The sequence below is a fragment of the Xiphias gladius genome, chromosome 18, assembly GCF_016859285.1.
Source record: "Xiphias gladius isolate SHS-SW01 ecotype Sanya breed wild chromosome 18, ASM1685928v1, whole genome shotgun sequence".
Taxonomy (NCBI): domain Eukaryota; kingdom Metazoa; phylum Chordata; class Actinopteri; order Istiophoriformes; family Xiphiidae; genus Xiphias; species Xiphias gladius.
This window is the reverse complement of record NC_053417.1, coordinates 27,658,377-27,680,172: the sequence shown is the minus strand read 5'-3', so window position 1 is coordinate 27,680,172 and position 21,796 is coordinate 27,658,377. Positions and strand designations below refer to the sequence as shown.

The 21,796-nt window shown below is 44.4% G+C and overlaps 1 protein-coding gene across 2 annotated transcripts; it reads right to left on the bottom strand.

Annotated features, from left to right (window-relative positions):
* Nucleotides 1-1,037: 1,037 nt before the first annotated feature.
* On the bottom strand, nt 1,038-19,745 carry trim101 (tripartite motif containing 101). Of its 2 annotated transcripts, none has more exons than XM_040153887.1 (12): nt 19,501-19,745; nt 18,147-18,356; nt 14,008-14,189; nt 13,542-13,716; nt 12,764-12,859; nt 12,350-12,427; nt 11,458-11,613; nt 10,821-10,843; nt 10,502-10,626; nt 8,855-9,279; nt 3,820-3,949; nt 1,038-2,399 (listed from the first exon to the last, which is right to left on the bottom strand). In XM_040153887.1, exons 1-11 carry the CDS (start codon nt 19,522-19,524, stop codon nt 3,863-3,865), a joined length of 1,581 nt encoding a protein of 526 aa, XP_040009821.1. In that variant the 5' UTR covers nt 19,525-19,745; the 3' UTR covers nt 1,038-2,399; nt 3,820-3,862. The 2 variants fall into 2 exon arrangements, with proteins under 2 accessions (XP_040009821.1, XP_040009822.1); XM_040153888.1 differs by having other exon boundaries at nt 19,513-19,745.
* Between the last annotated feature and the right edge of the window lie 2,051 nt (nt 19,746-21,796).

Here is a 21,796-nt window from a genome sequence, read left to right as displayed (position 1 = left end):
GATACTGAATATTTTAACGCTCAACTTTAAGTGCGCGGCGTCCGTCAAAGTCGATCTAGGTTTCGGGGCCTTTATTTCGAAGTAGGAAGTAGGAAGTAGGAAGTTCCTCGCTGCCGACTGATGCGGGGTTTCTGGGAATCTCTTTTCCGGCGTGGTGAAGTGACGTCGCAGGGACAGGCGACGTCCAGGTGTTTGGCGACGTGGTTGCTGTGTTACAGTCTAGAAACCAACTAAAAGCTGAGACGATTAGTCGATTAATCAGCTCGTCAGCAATTGTTATTATTATTTTGATTATTGATTAATCGTTGGAAGTTTGTTTTTTTTTTAAGCAAAAGTGACAAAAATCTCTCTCGAACACGAATGTTTGCTAATTTTCTGGTATCTATGATAATAAACTGAATCTCTTCAGGTTTTAGACAAAACGAGACATTTGAATATGTCACCTTGGACTTTGGGGAAATGTTATGTCCTTTTTTGTTTTTTTTTACTACTTGTAAAACTTAATACCCTAGTTAATTAATCAATTAGTTATAGATGAATTGCCAGACAAGTAAATACATCATGAAAAGAAAACGTCAACGCTGCAATAATAATACCTTGCCCCAGGTTTTCTGTGTCAGTCTCGGTCACGGCTCAGAATTGGAAGGACCCAGATGTGCGACTCAGAGAAAAAGTTCAAATCGGTTCGCCTTCATTTAGGCCCGGCAGGCGGAAAGCAGGCGAGGACACCCCGGGGGCGAAGCCAGGGAGCGGGCGGCGGTCGGCAGCAGGCTGGCAGGAGAATCGGGCAGGTGAAAGGCAACGTCCAAAAACAAGCAGGAGGTCAAAACAGGCAGCGTGTAGGTACTCCCATGGGGGTCATAGGGCCCCAGGGCAGTTGGTGATCCAGCTTTGCACATACAGAAATACACACACACTTCAGGTGACCAAAATCAGATTTATTTAATCTATAAATATACCCAACAAAGCTGACATCTCTGACCTGCATCATGCACAGACAACAGCTTAAAAAAAAAAAAAACTCTCAAAAAGTGCCTAAAAATACTTTTGACTCTTCAACTCACACACACACAAATGTTTTCAGTGCCAAACCAAACCACACTGAATCCCATCTGGCGTCCGACATCACCAGTTCAAACCGGTTCGAGCTGGACGCCCGGGTCTCGACCGGGTCTAGCAGTGTTTGAAATCTTTCTAATAAGAAAAAAGACAGTGACCTCTTCTATTATTGCTACTGCTACAGCTACTTCCACTGTAATTCATCCTTTCCTTCATCTACAGTCACTGATTCCTCTTTTACAATGAGAGCTATTCTTTTCCCTGTTTCTAATATAGGACTATGATCACGACTGCAGATCCCCAGCAAAAGGCTGTTGAAACCTTGGATTTCCTTTGACAGAAATCAGTAACAACACCTAGACGCAGGTTCTTATGTCTATTTCTGAATGTTTTTCAGTTCCATTTTACCCAAATCCGTAACAGCGCGAGCTGGCTGATGCGTGAGAGCTCAAATATTGGCACAATTAATAAAACACTGAAATGCTGCGATAATGATCACAACCTGAATTTCTGTTCACATCCCGCACCCACACCCAAAGTAACAGGCTAATGCAGTAAACCAGATACCGCCACTGTTACTACTACTGCTCTGCTGCTGCTCCTGCTGCTGTAGGTACTAAAACTTGTACTTATGCATCTTCTTCAACTGCTAATACACAAACTTTTACAAAAACATAACTTCCCCTGTTACTGCTGCTGCTATTACTAGTTCTACTGTGACTACAGCTGCTGAGATAACGGCAACGGCTGCTATTCCAAATACTTCTTATACACTACTGTACTCCTACCCTCTGCAGATCTTACTTAAAGTCAGAAACATAAAGCTTGTGGAGACCTTCGGTGCCAAGTGTAACAGCTTCCAAAAACAAAACAAAAAACTCAATTAATTCTCAATAAGTTTTCAAAATAAAACATCGACAGCGTGAGCGTTTTTCCCTTTAGACACTCAGATCCAGAGCAGATCTACTCCTGTTTTGTCCACACAACACAGAAGTGCTAACGTATTTTAAACCGGATTAATCTTTAGAACAGTGATAATAAAACTAAAGAAACTCAGTAGTGCCTGAGGTTCTCAGATTTAAGTATGTTTTCAGTCTCGGAGCAACGCTGGGCTGGTGAAACTGACTCCGGAGGTGAAGTGCATCTTTCTTTATCTCTTCAGTAAAACTTCATCTCCAAACGATCCTCTCCTTCCGCTACTTCTTGTGGAGGGGGTTGAGCCAGGAGAAGCAGAAACTGGGTCGACGAGGAGCCTCCCTGAGGGCGGGGGAGGAGGTGGAGGAGGTAGAGGAGGAGAGCGGGGTACTGGTCTCAGCAGGACTCCTAGTCTCAGTCTCCATCTGGAGCAGAGAGGGACAGCAGACGGTTCTATATGAATGTCCATGACACAGTGTCACCAGGACAAATATTTATAGTAAGAGGTAAATTAATATCAGACTAGAACTGTTGTTTAGGAACAACAGCCTGTTGTTTAATTTAATGTTCAGTGGTTGAACACTTAAATATGGATGCGAAACCACCACAAATAGTCTCTTTCAGTCTGGTTGGGGGGGTCTTGCTCCCCTGTAGAAAGGGTGGGGGGCCTCCTACATGCCTGAGCGTTCTTCGCCTTACCTGACAGATTGTCTCTCTTCTTTTCAGCGCTGACAGAGGCTACTGAGGCTACACTCTGTTAAGTGTTACACAGTTTGACTCAGAAAACAGTCAACATAAAAATGAGCCACCTTGTTGTGTACTATCACTGTACTGTATTTCCTGTATTTACCCAAACGTGACAAATGAGCTGCACGAGGAAAAAGACTTGATGGCAAAATAATATTTTCTCTCAAAAGACATTTCCAATGATCTTCTACAATGTATTTAATTACAGTGCGGAAGGGCTCTTCACATTATGCATGCAACAATATGTGAAGAGGCAAAGAAAAGAAGCGCTTCAATGCATATCTATGAAATTTCCAAAACTTATCATGCAGCGTGAAGCGCAGGGTCATGTTAGCGTTCCCGGCACATAAAGACAGCAAGAAAAAAAAGTTAAGTTATAAAAAATACCACGAAAGCTGTTGATAGATTCAGGTCAGACAGTTTATTCATCCTCATATTTTTAGTGTTTACTGACTTGGGCCTTTGCCTGATTCTGAACTGTAATTACACAGTTGTTTCACAAGGTGTCATCAGAGACAAGACTAAACTGCTGTTGTCAGAGGATTTCACTTCTGGTTTTTAATAGAAAACCATTCTCATTTGTTATTTCACCTTTTGTAGTTTTTATTTGAATCTATAATTTTAAAAATCTGCCCTGTTTTCGTCTTAATCTTTTACCTCCTTGTCTTGGCGAGGATCAGGGTTAATTTGTCATGAAAAGCAAAACATGTTAATATAAAATTATCAGTTTCTTTTTAATTGATCCTTCTTTTTGTCTTCATTTTCTTCTTCTTTCGATATTAATATGAAGTAGCAGTAGTAGTGGCAGTAGACTCAAGTCAAAATACACAAAATGCAATTTTTATAAGGAGAAATATTTTACAAACGAGACTTGAAATGAGTAAAGCCAGACCAGCCATTAATCTGCATACCTGCATCATTTTCATGCCAGCATTCCTCAGTGTAGGCATTTTTTTAGGCAATTGTTATTCTTAAAAATCAGCAGATTATGTTAGAAAAGAAACACTTAAATTGCGAACTCCATCGTAGTTATTCCTTTTTTTTCCAGAATAAAAGCCTTGAACAGCACTTCCTGGTGGAGCAAGCAGGCGTGTGTACCTGAGCTGTGCAGCAGTGAGGATGGATGTGTCCCCTGCTGGTGTTATGTGCAAATGAAGCAGCCGATGTAAGACCAAACCCTCTGCAGGATGACCAGGAAGGCCAACAGGTAGAAGAGCAGAGTGACGGCCTGGAGGAAGATGGAGGGATGGAAGAGAGAGGGGTAGATGGGGGAGATGGTAAATACAGGGGGGGGACAGGAAGAGATGGGGGGGGGGGGGATGTAGGAAAGGATGGTGTGACAAGGAAAAGGGACGAGAAAAGTGGTTGAGGTGATGAGATGAAAAGATTGATGAAAAGGGAAGAATTTTTGGGAAAGGAGGAAGGCAGTCATCCAGTCCAACTCATCTAATCTGACTGTTTATAATTTACTAAATGATGAATTTGTGATTAGAAATCTCTGGAGATCTACTCCCTCTGTTCCACTAATATCTGTAACTCCGCCGTTTTCTCCATGGAGCGTCTGTTTCCTCAGCCGCCCTGAAACTCTGAAACGTTTTCTGTCAGAAAGAGAAATCCGTATCTACCTGTACTCTTGCTACTCTTCCCGAGAGTTGAGTTTTTGTACCATGTCGCTTTAAGCAGACAGAACAACTGCCATTCTGTAAGAATTCAACAACCACAGCTCCCATGAGGCCTTGACAGCGATGAGGAAGACTAACAGGCCACTCGTGAGCTCATGCTGACGGAATATGTTATTGCTGAACAGTGGTGCAAAGTAACTAAGTACATTTACTCGAGCACTGTGCTTCAGTACAACTTTGAAGTACCTGTACTTGTGCTTTGGTCCTTCTTATTGTTCTATTTAATGCTACTTTACACTTCAACCCCACTGAGAGATTTCCCCTCAGATGGTTTCATTTTTGGTTTCAAGGCCCAACAAGGGTCCAATTATCCAACGTTTCACAAAAAAAAAGAAAAAAAAAATGAGAGCGGAGTCCAAAATATGAAGACAAATTATGTATTAGAACTTTGTTTTATGTTCTTTCCTCTACCATTAATCATCTGATGACCGCTCAGATTTATCTGGAGACCCTTCGGAGGGGCCCGAACCCTTGGTTGGGAACCGCTGGACTAAACTGGCAAACTGTATATAAAGGAGGTAAAACCAGCTCCACCTCAAGAAGCTAAAACATTAAAATACTGCTTGCACATTGATGCACCAGTCTTAATAAACTAATAATGTGACAGATAATAACCAATCAGTTTCAGGGGACCTTTGTCTGCAGAACGAGTACTTTTACTTCCATACTCTGACTGCCTTTTTCTGATAATAATTATGCACCTTGACTTACGTAGGATTTTGAATGCAGGACTTTTACTTGTAATGGTGCCTTTTATTCAAGCAGCGGATCAGAAAACTGTTGCAGAATGCGAACAAAAGTATTTGGCGACCACTACCTGTGTTTAGAGACATTTGTAAATTAAATCAACAAGATTCCTTTCAATATATGGAAGAATACTGTTAACTCATGGTCAAAAAACGGCTCCGGAGCAGGCTTTTCACTTGATAGGGATTCATTTTTAATATTGGGGGGTAAAATACTTTTTGAAATCGTTTTCCCTCGGTCCCTCCTTCCTCCATCCAAACAACACAGAGACCTCGAACACAGAGCTGAAGCAGCGGCTACCAAGTTGCAAAAAGCGACTCTGCGAAACATAAACAGCAACAACCACGATCAAGAGAGAACGAGAGAGAAGAAGAAGACAGTGTGGAGGTGTAGCCACATCAGCAGGTGGGTGACGGGTGCAAGAGCCTGGTCGACGATGGCAACAATGGTGATGATGATGATGATGGTAAAACCAGACAACACTGACCTGGAGAGAGACACAGGAGGTTATTTTCTCTTCACTTTCAGCAACACTTGTGTCCATTTTGGAACTAAAGTCTTCAGGCTGCTCAGTGTTCGCCCCGTCCTCCTGTTTATTTTCTGCAAACATCGAACTACCAGCCTCAAACTTTGCATCTCGGTCTCCCCATATCAAGCTGTCTGTAGTCTCCACATCCGGGCCGTCACTTTTCACGTTGGAGCTACCATCCCTCGTAGCTACAGCATCCTTCTCCAGCCTGGAGAAATCATTCCTCAGCACCTCACCTCTTTCATCAGACCAAACGCTTCCTTTTTCCATCATCTCAGCTTCAAAATGACCCCCTCCCAACCCTTTTCCTTTCAGCTCTGAAGCCCCATTAAGACCTAAAATATCCTCCCCAAGCTGCTCTCTCTCTTCCACGTCCCCTTCCCTTCCATCCCTGAGCTTAAAGTTTTCCTTATCCATCCCTGAACTAGTCTCCTCTGGTAGCACGGACAATGTAATATCATTACTATCAGAAAAATTGTCTAAACTAGCATCTCCTAGATCAAAACTACCCTCCGCCAGACTGAAACTTGTATCCACAGTCCCAGTTAGGCACACCCAGCCCTGCATGTCCTCCTCCTCCTCCTCATTTTCATCCTGGGTTATTCCAGCTTCTCCCAGGGACTGCCTGGCTGGCTGCACTCGGGGAACGGGTATAAAAGCACGGTCCAACTCGACGGGCATTTTAGGTGGTTGAGATTGGGATTCACGAAGAGGAGGCAGATTTCGGGTTTGGTTTTCTGAGCGGTGTGGAGGTTGAGAGAGAGGAAAATATGGCTGAGCGCAAAGCCGAGTGGAAAGGGGGAGTTGTTGTGGCTGCAGGTGGGGGAAGAGTGCAGGTCCAGAGGGAGGTTGGTTGGGGTAAGACATGCCCTGTTCCTGGATATGAGGCTGAGTTTCAGACGGGAGCTGGGAATCCTGACTCCACGGAGGTTGTGGTTGGATCTGGAGGTCAGACATGGCTCGCACTGCATTGTGAGACTCACTCTGGGTCCTGGCCTCTGAAAGGGAACCCCCGGCCGGTTGTGTTGAGGACATCATCTGGTCTGTATCAGGTGCAGACAGAGCAGGGATAACCCTGCGCCTGTGGCCTGGTTCGTACCAGCTGGGGTAAAACATGGCATCTGGCCCCTCCTTCATCTGGAGTTCTTCTTCTTCATCCTGAGCATCTTGTTTTTCCTCTGTCTCTCTCTGTGCCACATAATCACCTGCATCGCTTGCTGCCCCTTCCCCCTCACACTGATATGTGAAGGAAGACAGATTTAGTGCATTCAGATAGTTCTGCATGTTTTAGCCCATTAACTATTATTGACCATTTTCCACACAAAAACAACACAATGAGCAGGGAGGCAGGGGGCCTTTTACAAGTCTTTGCCCAGGGGCCCTTGTCTCATAATTCGTCCATGAACATTGCTAATTACTAATGGGTGCAAGTCACTGCCTCTTTAACTGGCCAGATCTGGCATCAGATGAACACTGGTGATTATACACTCACTGAGCACTTTATTAGGAACATCCATGCACCTGCTTATTCAAGCAGTTATCCAATCAGCCAATCACATGGCAGCAGTGCAGTGAATAAAATCCCGCAGATCCAGGTCTGGAGCTTCAGTTAATGTTCACATCAAACATCAGATTGATGGGATTGTCACACACAACAGTCTGTAGAGCTTTTACTCAGAACGGTGCCGCACAACAAAAAACCTCCAGCGAGCATCAGTTCAGTGGACGGAAACGCCTTGTTGATGAGAGAGGTCAGAGGTGAACTTCCAGACCGGTTGGAGCTGACAGAAAGGCTACGGTAACTCAGTTAACCACTCTCTACAACTGTGGTGAGCAGAGAAGCTTCTCAGGACAAGCGACACGTCCAACCTTGAGGTGGATAAGCTACAACAGGTCAGGTTCCAGTCCTGTCAGCCAAGAACAGAAAACTGACGCTGCAGTGGACACAGGCTCACCAGACCTGGACAGCTGAAGACTAGAAAAACGGAGCCTGGTCTGATGGATCTAGATTTCTGCTGAGGCAGCAGATGGTAGGGTCCGAATTTGGAGACAGCATGAATCCATTGACCCAACCTGCCTTGAGTCAACAGTCCAGGCTGGTGGTGGTGTAATGGTGGGGGGAAGGTTTTCTTGCTTCCACTCTGGGCTCCTTAACACCAACCAAACATGGTTTGAACGCCACAGCCGGTCTGAGTATTGTTGCTGACCATGTGCTTCCCTTTATGGCCACAGTTGACCATCTTCTATTGGATACTTTCAGTAGGATAATGCAACATTTCACAAAGCAGAAGTCGACTCTGGTTTCATGAACATGATCATGAGTTCAGTGAACTTCAGTGGCCTCCCCAGTCACCAGATCTGGATCCAGTACAACACCTCTGGGATGTGGTAGATCAGGAGACTGGCAACTTGAATGTGCAGCTGATAAATCTGCAGAAATTATGTGCTGCAATCAGGTCAACATGGACCAGAATCTCAGAGGAGTTTCCAACATCGTGTGGAATCCAGGCCACGAAGACCTGAGGCTGTTCTGAGAGCAGAGGGGGGAACTACCCAGTAATAGTATGGTGTTCCTAATAAAGTGATCAGTGAGTGTATTTTTGGTTGCATCCGTGGTTATTTTGTCCACTGGATCTCATGGTTTTCTCAACAGACTTCATTAACGCCATCTGAAATGCGCTTGTCTTATTCTCAGAAGTTGAAGTTCTTGAATGCAGCACTGTGGAGAGATTTTTAAAAAGGTCCAGCACCAACTAATAATAAAGTTATTTAACCAGATGTACTTGTAGTCCACAAATTGCTTAATATGATGGATTACTTCCAGAAAATGTCAAATCTCTGTGATTGGTTTTCAAAGACGACTGGAAGTGAGACTAGATGCTGTGTGAAAGGGAGGAAATCAGTCTAAAATGATCCTTAAGACGACTTTAAGTTTTTCATACTTTGGAAAATGATGTAATACGTACACAAACGATAGTTAATGGGCTCAGTGGTCCTTTAAATAGTTTGCATGAGAAAAACATTGTTACGTTAAAAACATCTTCCATGTGGCTGACATAAACACTGAAGAGGGGAAGCTTGATATATTTACCAAAGAACCTCGACGGTTTACACTTAAATAAACGTAGTTTTGAGTTTGGGGCAGAGGATTTTCTTTACAGGTGTGGCACTGTACCTGTTGTGTGCTCATTCCCTCCTGGGGTTCACAGATGTTCACCTCTTTAACAGAGTCAGGAGCTGCACATCCCTCGGCCTCCTCTTCCTCCTCCTCCTCCTTGTTCTTAATCGGACCCGATCCTTCATCATTCAGGTCTGCGTCGTCGGTCGCTGGCTGCAGATCTGCCCCTTCAGCTTCCACGGAGTCTCTCAACAGTCCTGGAGCTGGTGGAATCAGGGTTGGTGTTGGTGCTGCTGTCTGTACTGGTTCCCCTGGGGGTGATATCAGTGCTGGGATTGTCTCTATAACTGGTTCTACAACAGACTCCAGGTTCTGGATGGAGGTTTCCTGGTGGTGCTCTGGTTCAGTGTTCTGGACAGAGGCCTCTTTGGGTTCCTCTGGCTCTGGTTCAGCCTCTGGTTCTTCAGGAACATCCTCCACAGCTGGAGAGAGACAACAAAACCTGTTGATACTGAATGCTTGCTTGGACTTGTCTGTAAGGATTATTTAAGTCATAGTGTGTTGACACATTTTTGAGCTTTCACTATACAAAACAACAAAAATAAAACTGTACTTCAACGACATTTAATATTTGTATTGCAGCACTCGATTCACATTTAGCAGTTTTTTGGTGTTTTAGTGTGTGTGTTTTCACTTTAAAATATTCAGATGATGTGGTGCTAGATATTTTCTAGGTTCTACTGAGCTCAATCTGAGCTACCAAGTCAAAAAATTTACTGTATTTGCTGTTTTAGTGTCGAAGAGGCTTCATCAGTTCCGGTATGAAGTTCTCAGGCATTTTAAACCTTGTAAAATAGACATAATCAGACCTCAGTCTCAAACGGAACTGTTTACAAGCTCTGATAGTTTTCTTCCACATTCAGCATTTACCCGAACACCTACTGTCGAGTCTAGGTTTTTCTTTCAGCTCTGGGTTTTCAGTGCTGACATGCTTCGAAATGGAAACTGATTACAGTGATGTCTGTGTGTATGTATATGTATATATATATATAAAATTTCTTATACAATTAGGTAAAATGTTTCGTCCTAGAAAGAACCTAAACAGCGCTTGTCTAAAACCATGTAAATAAATAAGACCTAAGAATATTATGTTAGGATTGTTATACAGTAAAAAAATGTAAAGTTTCTCTTTTAAGAAAAGGGAGTGGGGTGGAAGCATCTGGCCTAACAATCACCGAGGCATTGGTGCTGATCGATAAGACTTTCGGCTTCTTCATTTTTGGTTATTTTGCGTGCTTGGGTGGGGCTGATCTTCCTCACCGGCTCTTCCTCACCGACTGCAGCGACCAACCATTTTTTAATACCAGACTCATCACAGACCTTAAACCCCGCAAAAAAAAAAAAAACCCAGAAGAGATAAGGTCACCTAGTGTGTGTTACATCTGCACTCTTGTTCCTGGCAGGTAGCTTGACAGTTCAGTCTTTACACATACACCAAGCATTTGAAATAATTCGACTTTTTTTTCCAAACCAGCGCTTCGTTTTGCAGCCGGGTAGTTTTGCACGTAACGTTGCAGATGAACGAATTATGCTGCTTTTTTCTTTGTAGTTGAAAGTCAAAATTGTTTTGTTTTTCTCAATTTAATTGGTAAATTACAAAAATAAAGTCTCTCAGTGTTGAGGTCTGACAGTCCTGTTTCTTACCTTTAATAAAGTCTATGCTCCTCAGGGCTCTCTCCTGTCGGCTAAAGTTAAATTTGTAGTGGCTCATATTCTCATAACCAGGCTTCAGCGTCTCAGCCGGACCGGAGGTGGCCGCTGCTATGACTCTGAGGAAAGTACAGGGAGTAATGAATGAATACGAGGGGGGGAAAATTTTGATAAACAAAGAATTTACTGTATAGAATAGAGCCAAAAAGTACATAATAAAAAGGTATAAACAACAAAAGGTCTATACAAAGTCAAGCACATGCACGTATTGAACAGAGGATCTCATCGCGTAAAATAAAAGCACAATACTCACTTTGTGATCAGCTCTCTTGAATTCTGGAGGGAGGAAGAGGGCAGAGGGAAAAAGACAAGAGAGAGAGAGAGCATTTCAGAGACGGATCACTTCCCAGCTTTCAAGACTTCTTATTTGCGCAAAAAAAAGCCATACACACCTAAAAAGCATATGATGCACAGTGACTAGTGAAAGTTGGGGCAGTAGAGGCTGAAATGCACAGTAATTTTCACAGTGTTACGTGTCTAGTACTGGCCAAGGTCCAAAAGCAACTCTCAAGACCACATTTCCCACAGTGCAACAACTCGGTGACCTCTCTTCATTAGACCTTTTTAAGCCAAATCAAACTTTACCTGTAATTGCTTTACTTTAATGTAAAAGTGTTCGAACTTGTGTGGAGTTTTCTGTGTGTGTCCACATTTAAACTGTACAGGTTTATTCTTGTACACGGGTGACTCTTGAAAGAGATAACTCTTTTTTTTAACTTCAGGGTTACCGAGACTTATTCAGAGAGAGGTTGTTTTGTGAGTATCAGCAATTTGGAATTTCATTCCCGTCGTTTCTCAGTCCGACACTGATCCGTCTGCCCTTCTCCGTTGTGAACACCATGGACACTGCCGCTAACGTTCAAGGCGTAAACGTGCCCACTACCGCCCACCTGGACGAAAGCAGCCATGTCCGGCTCCTCCATGCCGCTCAACGCCCTCTCCATCAGTTTGGCGTTGGCCTCCATGCTGTCTCCATAGCAACGCACCAGCGCCCGGGCGCGGCCCGTCTTCTCGTCCTGCTCGGAGCTGATTCGCTGTGTCATCGCCTTCAAGGTGATGATGCAGTAATGGTGAAGATGATGATGGTGACAACATCGGTTTCAACTACCACTACATTTACAACTACTACTACTACTGCTACTACTGCTACTACTACTGCTACTACTACTACTGCTACTACTACTGCTACTGCTACTGCTACTACTGCTATTGCTACTACTACTGCTACTACTACTGCTACTGCTACTGCTACTACTACTGCTACTGCTACTACTACTACTGCTACTACTACTGCTACTACTACTACTGCTACTACTACTGCTACTACTACTGCTACTACTACTGGTACTGATACTGCTGCTGCTGCTGCTGCTGCTGCTGCTGCCGCTGCCATTAAAATGCTGCAGGACATATACTTTTCATATACGACACAAATATTTGCCATGTACTGAATATCAGCAGGAGCTAATCTCCTAATCTCTATCAGTATATTCTGCAGGACAGTCTTGAAGAGAACTGACAGTTTTGTAATGTGAGTCATCCATTCATGTATCAAATGAACTGCATATGTAATATTACATTATTTATTGGGTCAGTGTTTTGTTTGGGTTTGTTTTTTTCAGAACTGCTCCTTCTACTCCTACATGTGACAGTGGTATCAGAGTACGGCTGTTGCCAATATCGCCGCTATTCTGTTCAACCGCCACCGCGCTTGTCGAAGCTCCTCGAAGGCACCAAACAGTGAATTTTCGAGCGAAGTCAAAGAGCAGAACAGAACCTGACCTTGTGTCTCTCCCCCAGGATGGAAAACATGCCGTCGAACTTGTCGCACACGCTCTGTTTCCGGGTCTTACAGTCCTCCTGTTGAGGGCGAAACGAAGAGGGTTGCGAAAAACAAAACGCATGCTTTCATAGTGAGTGACACCACACAATAAAAAACACTGTTCAAATATTGTACATAGAGGCAATTTATGAAACCATGCTGGCAAAACAACAACATATATTAGATCAATTACATTTAAGAAACTGCAAATAGGCAGGATTAGAAAACAGAAGCTGAGGTTGATTTTTTTTTTTTTTTTCTTAAGGAATATCAAGTCAAGATTTATTTGTTTAAAAACCCGAAGGAAAAAGACACTGAGATTTCGGACTTTTGTGAGACTTGATGAGACGTTTTAGGATTACTTGCCCACACACCTCTATGTTTCTGCAGGTCTGCTCCAGCTCACTGATCAACGCCTGGATTTTACCGTTGACAGCCACCAGCGAACTGACTCCTTCGCTCAGCTCCGCCTGAGAAACGAGAGGAAATGAACTTGAGTAGTTTTTTTTTAAAGGTTGCGATTAGCCTAGCCCAATCAAAGGCACACCATTTTACATTTTAACCTCCGAACAGTTCTTTTGTATTCTGTAAATTTCATCTTTTTCTCTATTTTATTGGTTTTACTTATAGATTTTTTAATTTTATATCGTGTGCATTAGTCTCTTTCACTATCACCTGTGAGGCACTTTGAATTGCACTGACCTGTATTAAAGTCGCTATACAAATGGGCTAAGCCGCGCGTTCGCTATTTTCATCATTATCATCATGCTGCGCCACCACTAGGAGGAGTGGTGCTGCAGCTTTGTACACATCTGCCATCTGGTAGGAATATCGCAGAATAGTAGGAATTGCAGGTGGGACAAACGTATCTAAGAACCTTTTTAAAAAAAAAACAAAGACCAACAATAATTATTGTATAGTCTGAATATGCAGCAGTAGCTTAGAACTCACCGTATAAAGGTCCTGGAACATGAAAAAAAGACCCTGTAATGATGGTTTCCATCCCCAACCCATCAGTCCAACTCTTCTCTCGCACGCAACACAGACGACACACACACACACACACACACACACACACACACACACACACACACACACACACACACACACACACACACACACCACCGTACAGTGTATTATCATACTGTATACCTTCTGCTGCTGGTAGATGTCTGTCAGAGGAGCCACCTGACAGGACTGATGAGCCCCGAACACCTTGCAGAGGGAACAGGTGGGGACCTGACAGGTGCGACAGTAGATGTTCACCTTCTCCCCCTCGTGGTCCGGACACATCAGCTTAGCGGGATGTGGAGGAAGCGGCAGGGGGCTGGCGAGAGATGGAAGGAACACACCCGTGGCTACACTCTGGTGGCTGTTTGTATGAATGACGAGGACCGAATAATGGCAGCACCTGTCTGTGTCATGCAGCGCAGCTCAGCGGCACCACAGTCCACAGCTCAAAAATGATCACGCGGGTCAATCAACACCTCTTTAACACAGTTTCAACACAAACCAAACATTATAAGACTGCCTTGGTTTTACCCAGGTGTACCTAATAAACCGCCAGCTGAGTGTCTCCGTGTAAGTGTGTTTTAAATGACTTGTCGTCTCTCTTCACCTTGTGCTATTGTTGCTGCTGCTGACTTCCTGCTTGTAGACGTCAATGATGTTCTCCACCAGCAGGTTTCGCTGAAGGCCGTAGACGCCGTGGCGGTCGAGCACCACCTCATGTCTGCAGGACGGACAGCGGAAACGGCCGCTGCTCACCAGCATGGTGGTCCGAGCCTGGAACAGGGAGGGCTGGACAGAAAAAAACAAAACAAAACAAAAAATGATACAAATATAAAGACAGCGGTGATAGTTTCTACTGTACCGTTCATCAGCTGTGTATCTCCGTCTGCCTTTCAACACCCAGCAGTTGGAGTTTGTTGTCCGACAACACAGCTGCATGCTGGGATTTTAACAATTAGCAGCAGGGTTATTCATCAGTCAGTGGCACCGGTGGAGAATGTTTGAAATCTTCCAAATGTCTCCCTGGGTGAAGTCAGAGCTGCTTCAGGACAGGTCACTGAACAAGAGCGAGATCCGAAAACCCCCTGTTCACCATCCAGCATGTAAACACCCTGAAGCCCGGAGGGCAGCAAACACACACACACACACAAACTCATTGAGTAACCTTGGTTTACTGGTCTAAATAAAAACCCAGAAGCCTCTGTTCACCTCGCTCACATTGTGGGTATTTTGTTCGTCCATGTGGGGGGATTCCACCAGGAGGAGCAGAACAGGATCTCATTAAATTTGCTAAATGATTTCTGAACCTTTGGACGCTACTGGTGGACTATCTCCCTGCAGGGAGGCTTAATTTATTATCTGTGGGACTTTACCTCTTGACCTGGAGACCTTCAGGACAGAATACTGGTATTGGACACACTCACTTGGACTGGGGCCAGGTTGTGACCCATGATGGATGGACCTGGGCTACGGGATCTGCTACACGTGAAAGAAACTGGGTGTTTTTGTTTTCATCCGGGCGACTCTAGCGTTGCTTCGTTGATGTTGTTTCTTTCCTGTGTTTTTTTATTACTTATTTGTTGGTTGCTGCGTTGTAACAACTGTTTCATATTACTACAAAAATGAATGAAACTGTTTTGAAAAAAAATCACAAAACATAACGTGCTATAGATGCAGTGAAGTTCGGACACTGTTTTTTTTTTTTTTGGCTACTAGGAGGCCGATGAAGTCTAAAATAGAGTTGACATGAGAACGGTATCAATCCTCTGAACTAACTCGTAAGCCTATTCCCCAAAACGTTAAACTATTCCTTTAATTTGTGTTGGGTACTTAAGAGTGTTTAAATGCCACCACACTGTGTGAATAAGGTGGGAAAAAAAAAAAAAACTGGCCAAGGCTTTCAGCAGTACGCTGTTGCTTTATCATCAGATAGAACGACGGAAATACGGATGGACAGTTAAATGACGACAGCAACAGAAAGGAGAGATCACAGGAGACAAACTGTGCACAAGTGGAAACCGATTAGAGAGTTGAGAGCTTGGGGGGAAGAGAGGAGCAGAGAGACGGACGGAGGGAAGGCTAGGGGGGCAGAGCGTCCTGAAATAGGGGCTTTAATAAGCCTCAGCTGCTGCTGGGCCCGACTGGGGGGTCAGAGCTGGTCAGACAGGGGCTGGTAGAGAGACCAACAGTCGGGACTGGGAGAACTGGGTTAGAATGTGTTCTAGATCAGGTTGAATTCGTATTTGTATCAGTTACAAAGTTCTCCAACGGTGATAACAAAGATAATCCACCTTCTCAGTTGTCTGTATTTAGTGTCCTTTGACAAGGTTTCTGCAGGGTTCCCCAACTTCCATCTTGAGACTCCACGTTGAATGAAATTTTACACCTGTTTCACAATCGTGCTGGCCAAAGTATGACAGTATGACGGAAAGTCCGAAGAATTATTCATCATTACATCGCATTTTTCTCAGGACTTCCCGGCAGCTTATAACAACAATTCCTAATCGAATTAATTCCACCTGGACCTGGAAAAGCAGCAACTGAAAATGATTAATTCTTTCAAGTTGATTTAAGTCTTTGCTAGAGTTGACGCTTGTCCATTACGAGCTTCCTAACAGACTTAGCAACCGGGGTGACAGTGATTCCTACAGGTCTGATGGTTCGGACTGAAACGCCATTAAAAAAAAAGGACTGAACAGCCTCCTGCAGCTCAATCCACTATCCCACTATCCCACTTTTAGTCTATATGTGTGTAACGTCTCCCAACAGTCCACAGTTGGATGCAAAAACATTTCATCAGCAACATTAATGGGTCTGAAGTCTTGAAGTCTTGCTGTTACCGTGGGTTTACCAGGCAACCAGGGGAGAGTCCAGGAAGGTACTCATCCCGGACAAAAAAACGGTCTGACACATAGTCCCCTTGAAAGTCCCCTGCCTAATGCGCCGTTGGTCCACCATGTGCCGCCACGACAGCTCTGACCCGCCGAGGCGGGGACTCTGCGAGGCCTCTGAAGACGTCCTGCGGTATCTGGCGGCGAGACGTCAGCAGCAGATCCGTTAAGCCCTGCACGTTGCGCGGTGAAGCCGTCGCGGCGCCGACTCGTTCCAGCACCTCCCACAGTGCCCTGTCGTGGTTGGTTCGCGGTCTGTCGCTCCTCATGCCACCGTCGGCAGGTGCTCGCCGCAGCGCAACGGGAGCACCCCACGGGCCTGGCTGTTTCGGAGTCCGTGGACTGTCATGCGGTTTTGACCCGTCTGTGTGCGATGTGTTGGTGGGCGGATTTAGTTACCTGTGGACAGAGCCCGCTCAGTAGCTGTTTCTCCCTGTTCCATGTCTTTGTGCTGAACTAAGCCAACAGTCTCTCCCATGTCCCAAAGTTACGCAAGCGAAAGTGCAATTCTAAACCACCGCAGTGCGCCTTTAATCCTGAGACTGTGCACGAATTTGTAAACTGTAACCAATGTCATTTCATGAAATCCTAATCCTAAAAAACCAAAACAGTTTCACCTCGGAGACCTGAAGGTTTCTGGTAATATTCTTTAAGTCTGTGGTTTTTCCAAAGACTGGGAGAGAGAGGACGGCGTTCATGGTTATAGCCCCACGTGAAGCCAGACTGCTTGTTAAAGGTCGAGGAGAGAAGGGGGAGAGTGGCTGTTGGATACACACACTGAGGCAGTGCGGCGATGGAAAACGGTACGTGGCCCGGCAGGGATCGAGGGGTGTGGTGGGGATCGGCATGTCCAAACCGGGCAGGTGAGAGCTAAATCTTTTTATTGCATGAAAGCCGGTCAGTGTGTGTTTGTGTCAGTGTGTTGCGGAGGGCAGACCTCTCGCTGTCAGAGGTCATGAACGTGAGCATGACAGCGGGGGCGGAGTCTGTCAGGTATGCACAGCGTTAGTCCTCCTGCTGTAGGACTTGTGGACTTGTGACCTACTACGTGTTTGTGTGTGTTCTGCCGATCCGAAGGTGGGAGCCTGGTCAGCGCGTGAGATCCAGACGGATTACGGGTTCTGGGAACGCCGACGGTAAAACCACAGAGGTCAGCGATGTTCGGGGGGCGCAGGATAACGAGAACCGGATCAGAAAAGGTCACGTGCACATCTTCTTATTGCATCATTAGTGGCATCACATGAGCTTTGGAAGTTGCGGAACGTGTGTTCATAAACTTAATCTCCAAAGTAACTAATAACTACAGCTTCATTATACTGGAAGTTTAGTGGAAGGTTCGATATTTCCCCTTGAAAGGAAGTGGAGAAGAAGCATCAAGCAGATTACAACGTATATACTCCACTAAAACCGAAGTACCTCAAAAAGCCCAAATTGCATTGAAGTGCCCAGTGATTGGATGGATGTGCTGAGCTTTTCATCGACAAGCAGAGTCGCAAAACACACACACACACACACACACACACACACACACAGTCTAAACAATGGCAGTAAATATAGGTCAGGGCAGGTGACCTTCATGTACATGAGCGAACCAGTTAAACATCCACACATCCCATTTTAGACACTGATAATCCACTGCACACACACACGCACCAATCTTGTGTGTGTTTGTGTGTGTGTGTGAACAACGCGGTACTGGCCCATGATAGAAAAAGTGTGGGATGAAAGACGAGTGTGTCCCTGCACACACGCTACATACATGTGCAGCACTGAGCGCACGTCCGCGGACTGCATGTACAGAGCCACACACCAAACACACATTAGCAGCGGCCTACATGCGTGCTGTGTCCCACACCTGGTAGAGCTCGTTGGCACACTTCCTGCAGAGGTTGTGCTGGCAGGGCAGGATGACCACCGGTTTGCTGAACAGCTCCAGGCAGATCGGGCAGATGAGCTGTTTCTCCAGCGTCGCCAGCCCCGCCTCGCGGTCCGCTCCCCCGCCGCCCCGCAGGCAGCTCAGGTCGGCCGGCGGCGACGTGGCTGCGCCGCCAAGCTTCACCTCCTCCTGTCGATAGCAGAGACGACTGACAACCGGTCTAATCTGCTGCAGTCAGCCGGCACGGCTGTCCGTTTTTCAAGGGGCTGCGCTGGTGCCTCTGCACGTTTTAGACCAGTCAGTATAAACTGCACATACTCGAGTCACCACTGACCGTTTTTCAAAAACACACGGCTCATTTTAGATTGGTTTTAGTTCAGTTCTACGAAAACCACCTTGCAGAGTCTTGAAACTTGTCTGAAATCTGTAATCAATGGCTGGAAAGTCGGCAGCTGCTGAACAACTAACTTGTTTTGACAATGTTCCTGATCCTTAAACATCCAGTTTTCCACTTTTCTGTCCCTTATGTAGCTTTAAAGATGGAAAAAATCTTATTCCACACTGTCTGAATGTGAAGGGTATATATTCTGTGTTACCTCGTTGCCACTCTTCATAAAACCTATAACCTTTATACTGAGTGAACGTCATACAGCTCCATGTTTTCACGACTGCACCACATTTGTGATATTCTCAAACTTCAGGATCTCCGCTATAATTTTAAAATAAAGTTCTGTGGATTCAAACATGAGTGTGCACCGACTTACCCGGGGGTGGGTCTAAAATTTGTCTTCCAGGCTCGAGCTTGACCAAAACACACATCATAATGCTGCAGATTCACCTGAAAGATCAGGTGTCAAAGCTTTCACGAGCACGCCACCGTAACAGCACCTGGTAGCAACTGCATTAATCAGAGGACTGCCCACGTGTAAATTCAGTCATTTGAAGCTAGTGGCTGCCTGGAACGTTGAAAATGGGCCTAAAAGTGTGTCTGCTGAAAGCTTGTTAAAAAAATGCTTTGGAATTAATGGGCAAGAAAAACCACACAAAACCACCAGTATCATGTGACACAAGATAAAAATGCAGAAGAAGAAAACAGATGGAAGAAAAGTCAAACAGGACGAGAGACGAAGAGGTAAAACAGGCCGTGACAAGATAAAATAATAATAATAATGAAAGAAACATTTCAGATGGAAGAGAGAAAGAGAAAATCTCAAAAAAAAAATCAAGAGAAGATAAAAAAAGAAGAGAAAACAAAAGAATAAAGAAAAGAAAGGACAAAAATAAAAGACAAATAAAAGATGAGAAGACTTTAAAACTGCAACCATCCTTTTACCTGTTTACTTACCTTCCTCTGCATCTGCTGACCGTAAATTTCAGTCTCTTGTCACTTAGTTTAGCTGCTTCTTTTTTCCGCTGGTCTCCACGTTCAGTCACATAATCATTTTGTGCAGATGTATTTCTGTTGCAGCGTTTCTCTGGGCAGGCAGCAAATCCGGACCGAGCCCGTACTCTGTCAGCACAGTTGAGCTCCCGCCACCAAAGAGACCTGTGAGACTTTACTGTGTCTCTTGGGAATTCCTCAACTTTGTCCAGTTTTAATTAAAAAAAAAAAAAAATTATATGTAATTATTTCTTGTAGGACACGTTTCTTAAGATGAGCTTCAGTGAGCTGCGGGTTTATTTTATATTTCCAGGATTTGATTTACTGTAAAACCCAAGTGTTGAGTAGGTTTCGCTTGATGCTGCTGACTTGTACCGAGCGCAGAGGGTGAGAGACACTTCTTGATATCCAGTATCTCAGTGAGACTAATCACAGACGTCCGTGACGATAAATCATCCGAACGTTGAGGTGGAGAAGTCACATCCAGGTCAGTCAGTTAAAGAAATGAAGGTTATTGTCCGAGAAGAGAAATGAAGCAGGAGCCAGTTTGTGGTCTCCTCTCAGAGCTCTCCTCCTCAGCTCCCGTGACACCGAACGCTGACACTAAATCTGCCTGGACAGGACGTTAGGACAGAGTCTGTCTCTCGTTCTTGTCCTGCCTCGCTCATCCAACACTCACTCCATTCCTCTTTTTCCACACAAGTAGCGGCTGCTCTGTTTGTTGGTTTGCAGCTTCCTGCCCATTTGTAGCAGTGTGTGTGTGTGTGTGAGAGAGAGTGTGTGAGAGAGAGGACACATCGGGTTGGATGGTGGGGGTGGGGGGAGAGTCGTGTCAGGTTTCGGCCCAGTGCCTCTGAAATGATCCCAACACACACCGAATGACACACACACACACACACACACACACACACACACACACACACACACACACACACACACACACACACACACACACACACACACACACACTCCATATCAGGCAGTGGATGGTATGTGGACAGATTAAGACCATGCCAGGCTGTGCTCTTTCTACTGTTACACACACACACACACACACACACACACACACACACACACACACACACACACACACACACACACACACACACAGACACACACAGACAAAATATATTTTGGAGTTTGGAGTTTTGGAGTTCCACAGGGCAGTTGTCTTGGGCCCCTTTGGGTTTTACATGCCTCCTTATAAAATGAAAATAACAGTAAATAGTCATTTCCATGATCTAATTTTTTCTTGTAGCAAAACTACTTAATCAGGACAAATTTAAAAGCTGATTGGACTTCTGGTCAAGAATCTGGTATGGCTTGTTGTTGTTTAATTTCTTTTATGTTATATATTTTGTTTTTATTGGGAATTATTTTGAAGATTTTCAAATGAAAAGTGAGAGGTATTTCACATTCAATTCGTCTTATTACACCCACTGTGGAGTTCCCCAGGGCACTTATCTTGGTCCCTGTCTTTTGTTTTTATATTTGCTTCTTTTGGATGATACGATAGACATAACACTGATTGTTTCAGCTATACTGATGACATTCGACATGGGATAAGGCCTGTCACTTACTGTGATTAAGATTTTAATTACACTCCATTAGATTAATGACTACCCCTTGTTTATGTGCTATGATGTTGGCTTTAATGTTTGATTATTACGCATATTGTTTAGAGATCAAATAACACAATGAATCAGTAAATATAATGGCAAGTTCACTGAAAATTATAGGACATTTAGCCAAGAATGTGGCTCTCTGGTGGTTTTTGGTTGCTTAATAATTTTTTGTTTTAATTTTTGATAAAATTAGTGGTTGGGTTTCACATAAGTTTATTTTTTCTAGGATTATGATTATTATGGACTTTTTTCTAATGAAAAGAGAGCGGTGTTTCACATTATTTTCATCTGACAACATGCCTTGCGGTATTCCACGGGAGAACTGAATCAGTCCATGTGTTTCCTGTTATGCGTCTTTTGGGTGGTATCAATATACACATCACATTATTTATCACAGATATGCTGATGAGATTGAACTATACATTTCATTGAATAAAGCCACAGCACATAAAAATATAAAAGTTGAGTGGAGATCTGGATTGAGAATGCGACACCATTTGCTGTAGGTCAGATTCTAAAGGACAATGACACCAGTTTTACTCATTAAGTGTGTTTACAGGTGTTGGGGAGTGCCACTTCAAATGCAAAAAGCTGTATAAATCCCTTTTGTGGCTCCAGAGGGA

Bases quoted from the DNA above. Each gene is read 5' to 3' on its own strand.
- trim101 (XM_040153887.1), bottom strand. From the start codon at position 19,524: ATGCAGAGGAAGGTAAGTAAACAG. The intron at 18,357-19,500 runs GTAAAAGGATGG...TGCTATCGACAG, and splicing joins AGAGGAAGGTAAGTAAACAG to GAGGAGGTGAAGCTTGGCGG. The intron at 9,280-10,501 runs GTAAGAAACAGG...GTCTCTCTCCAG, and splicing joins GAGCATAGACTTTATTAAAG to CTGTGGAGGATGTTCCTGAA.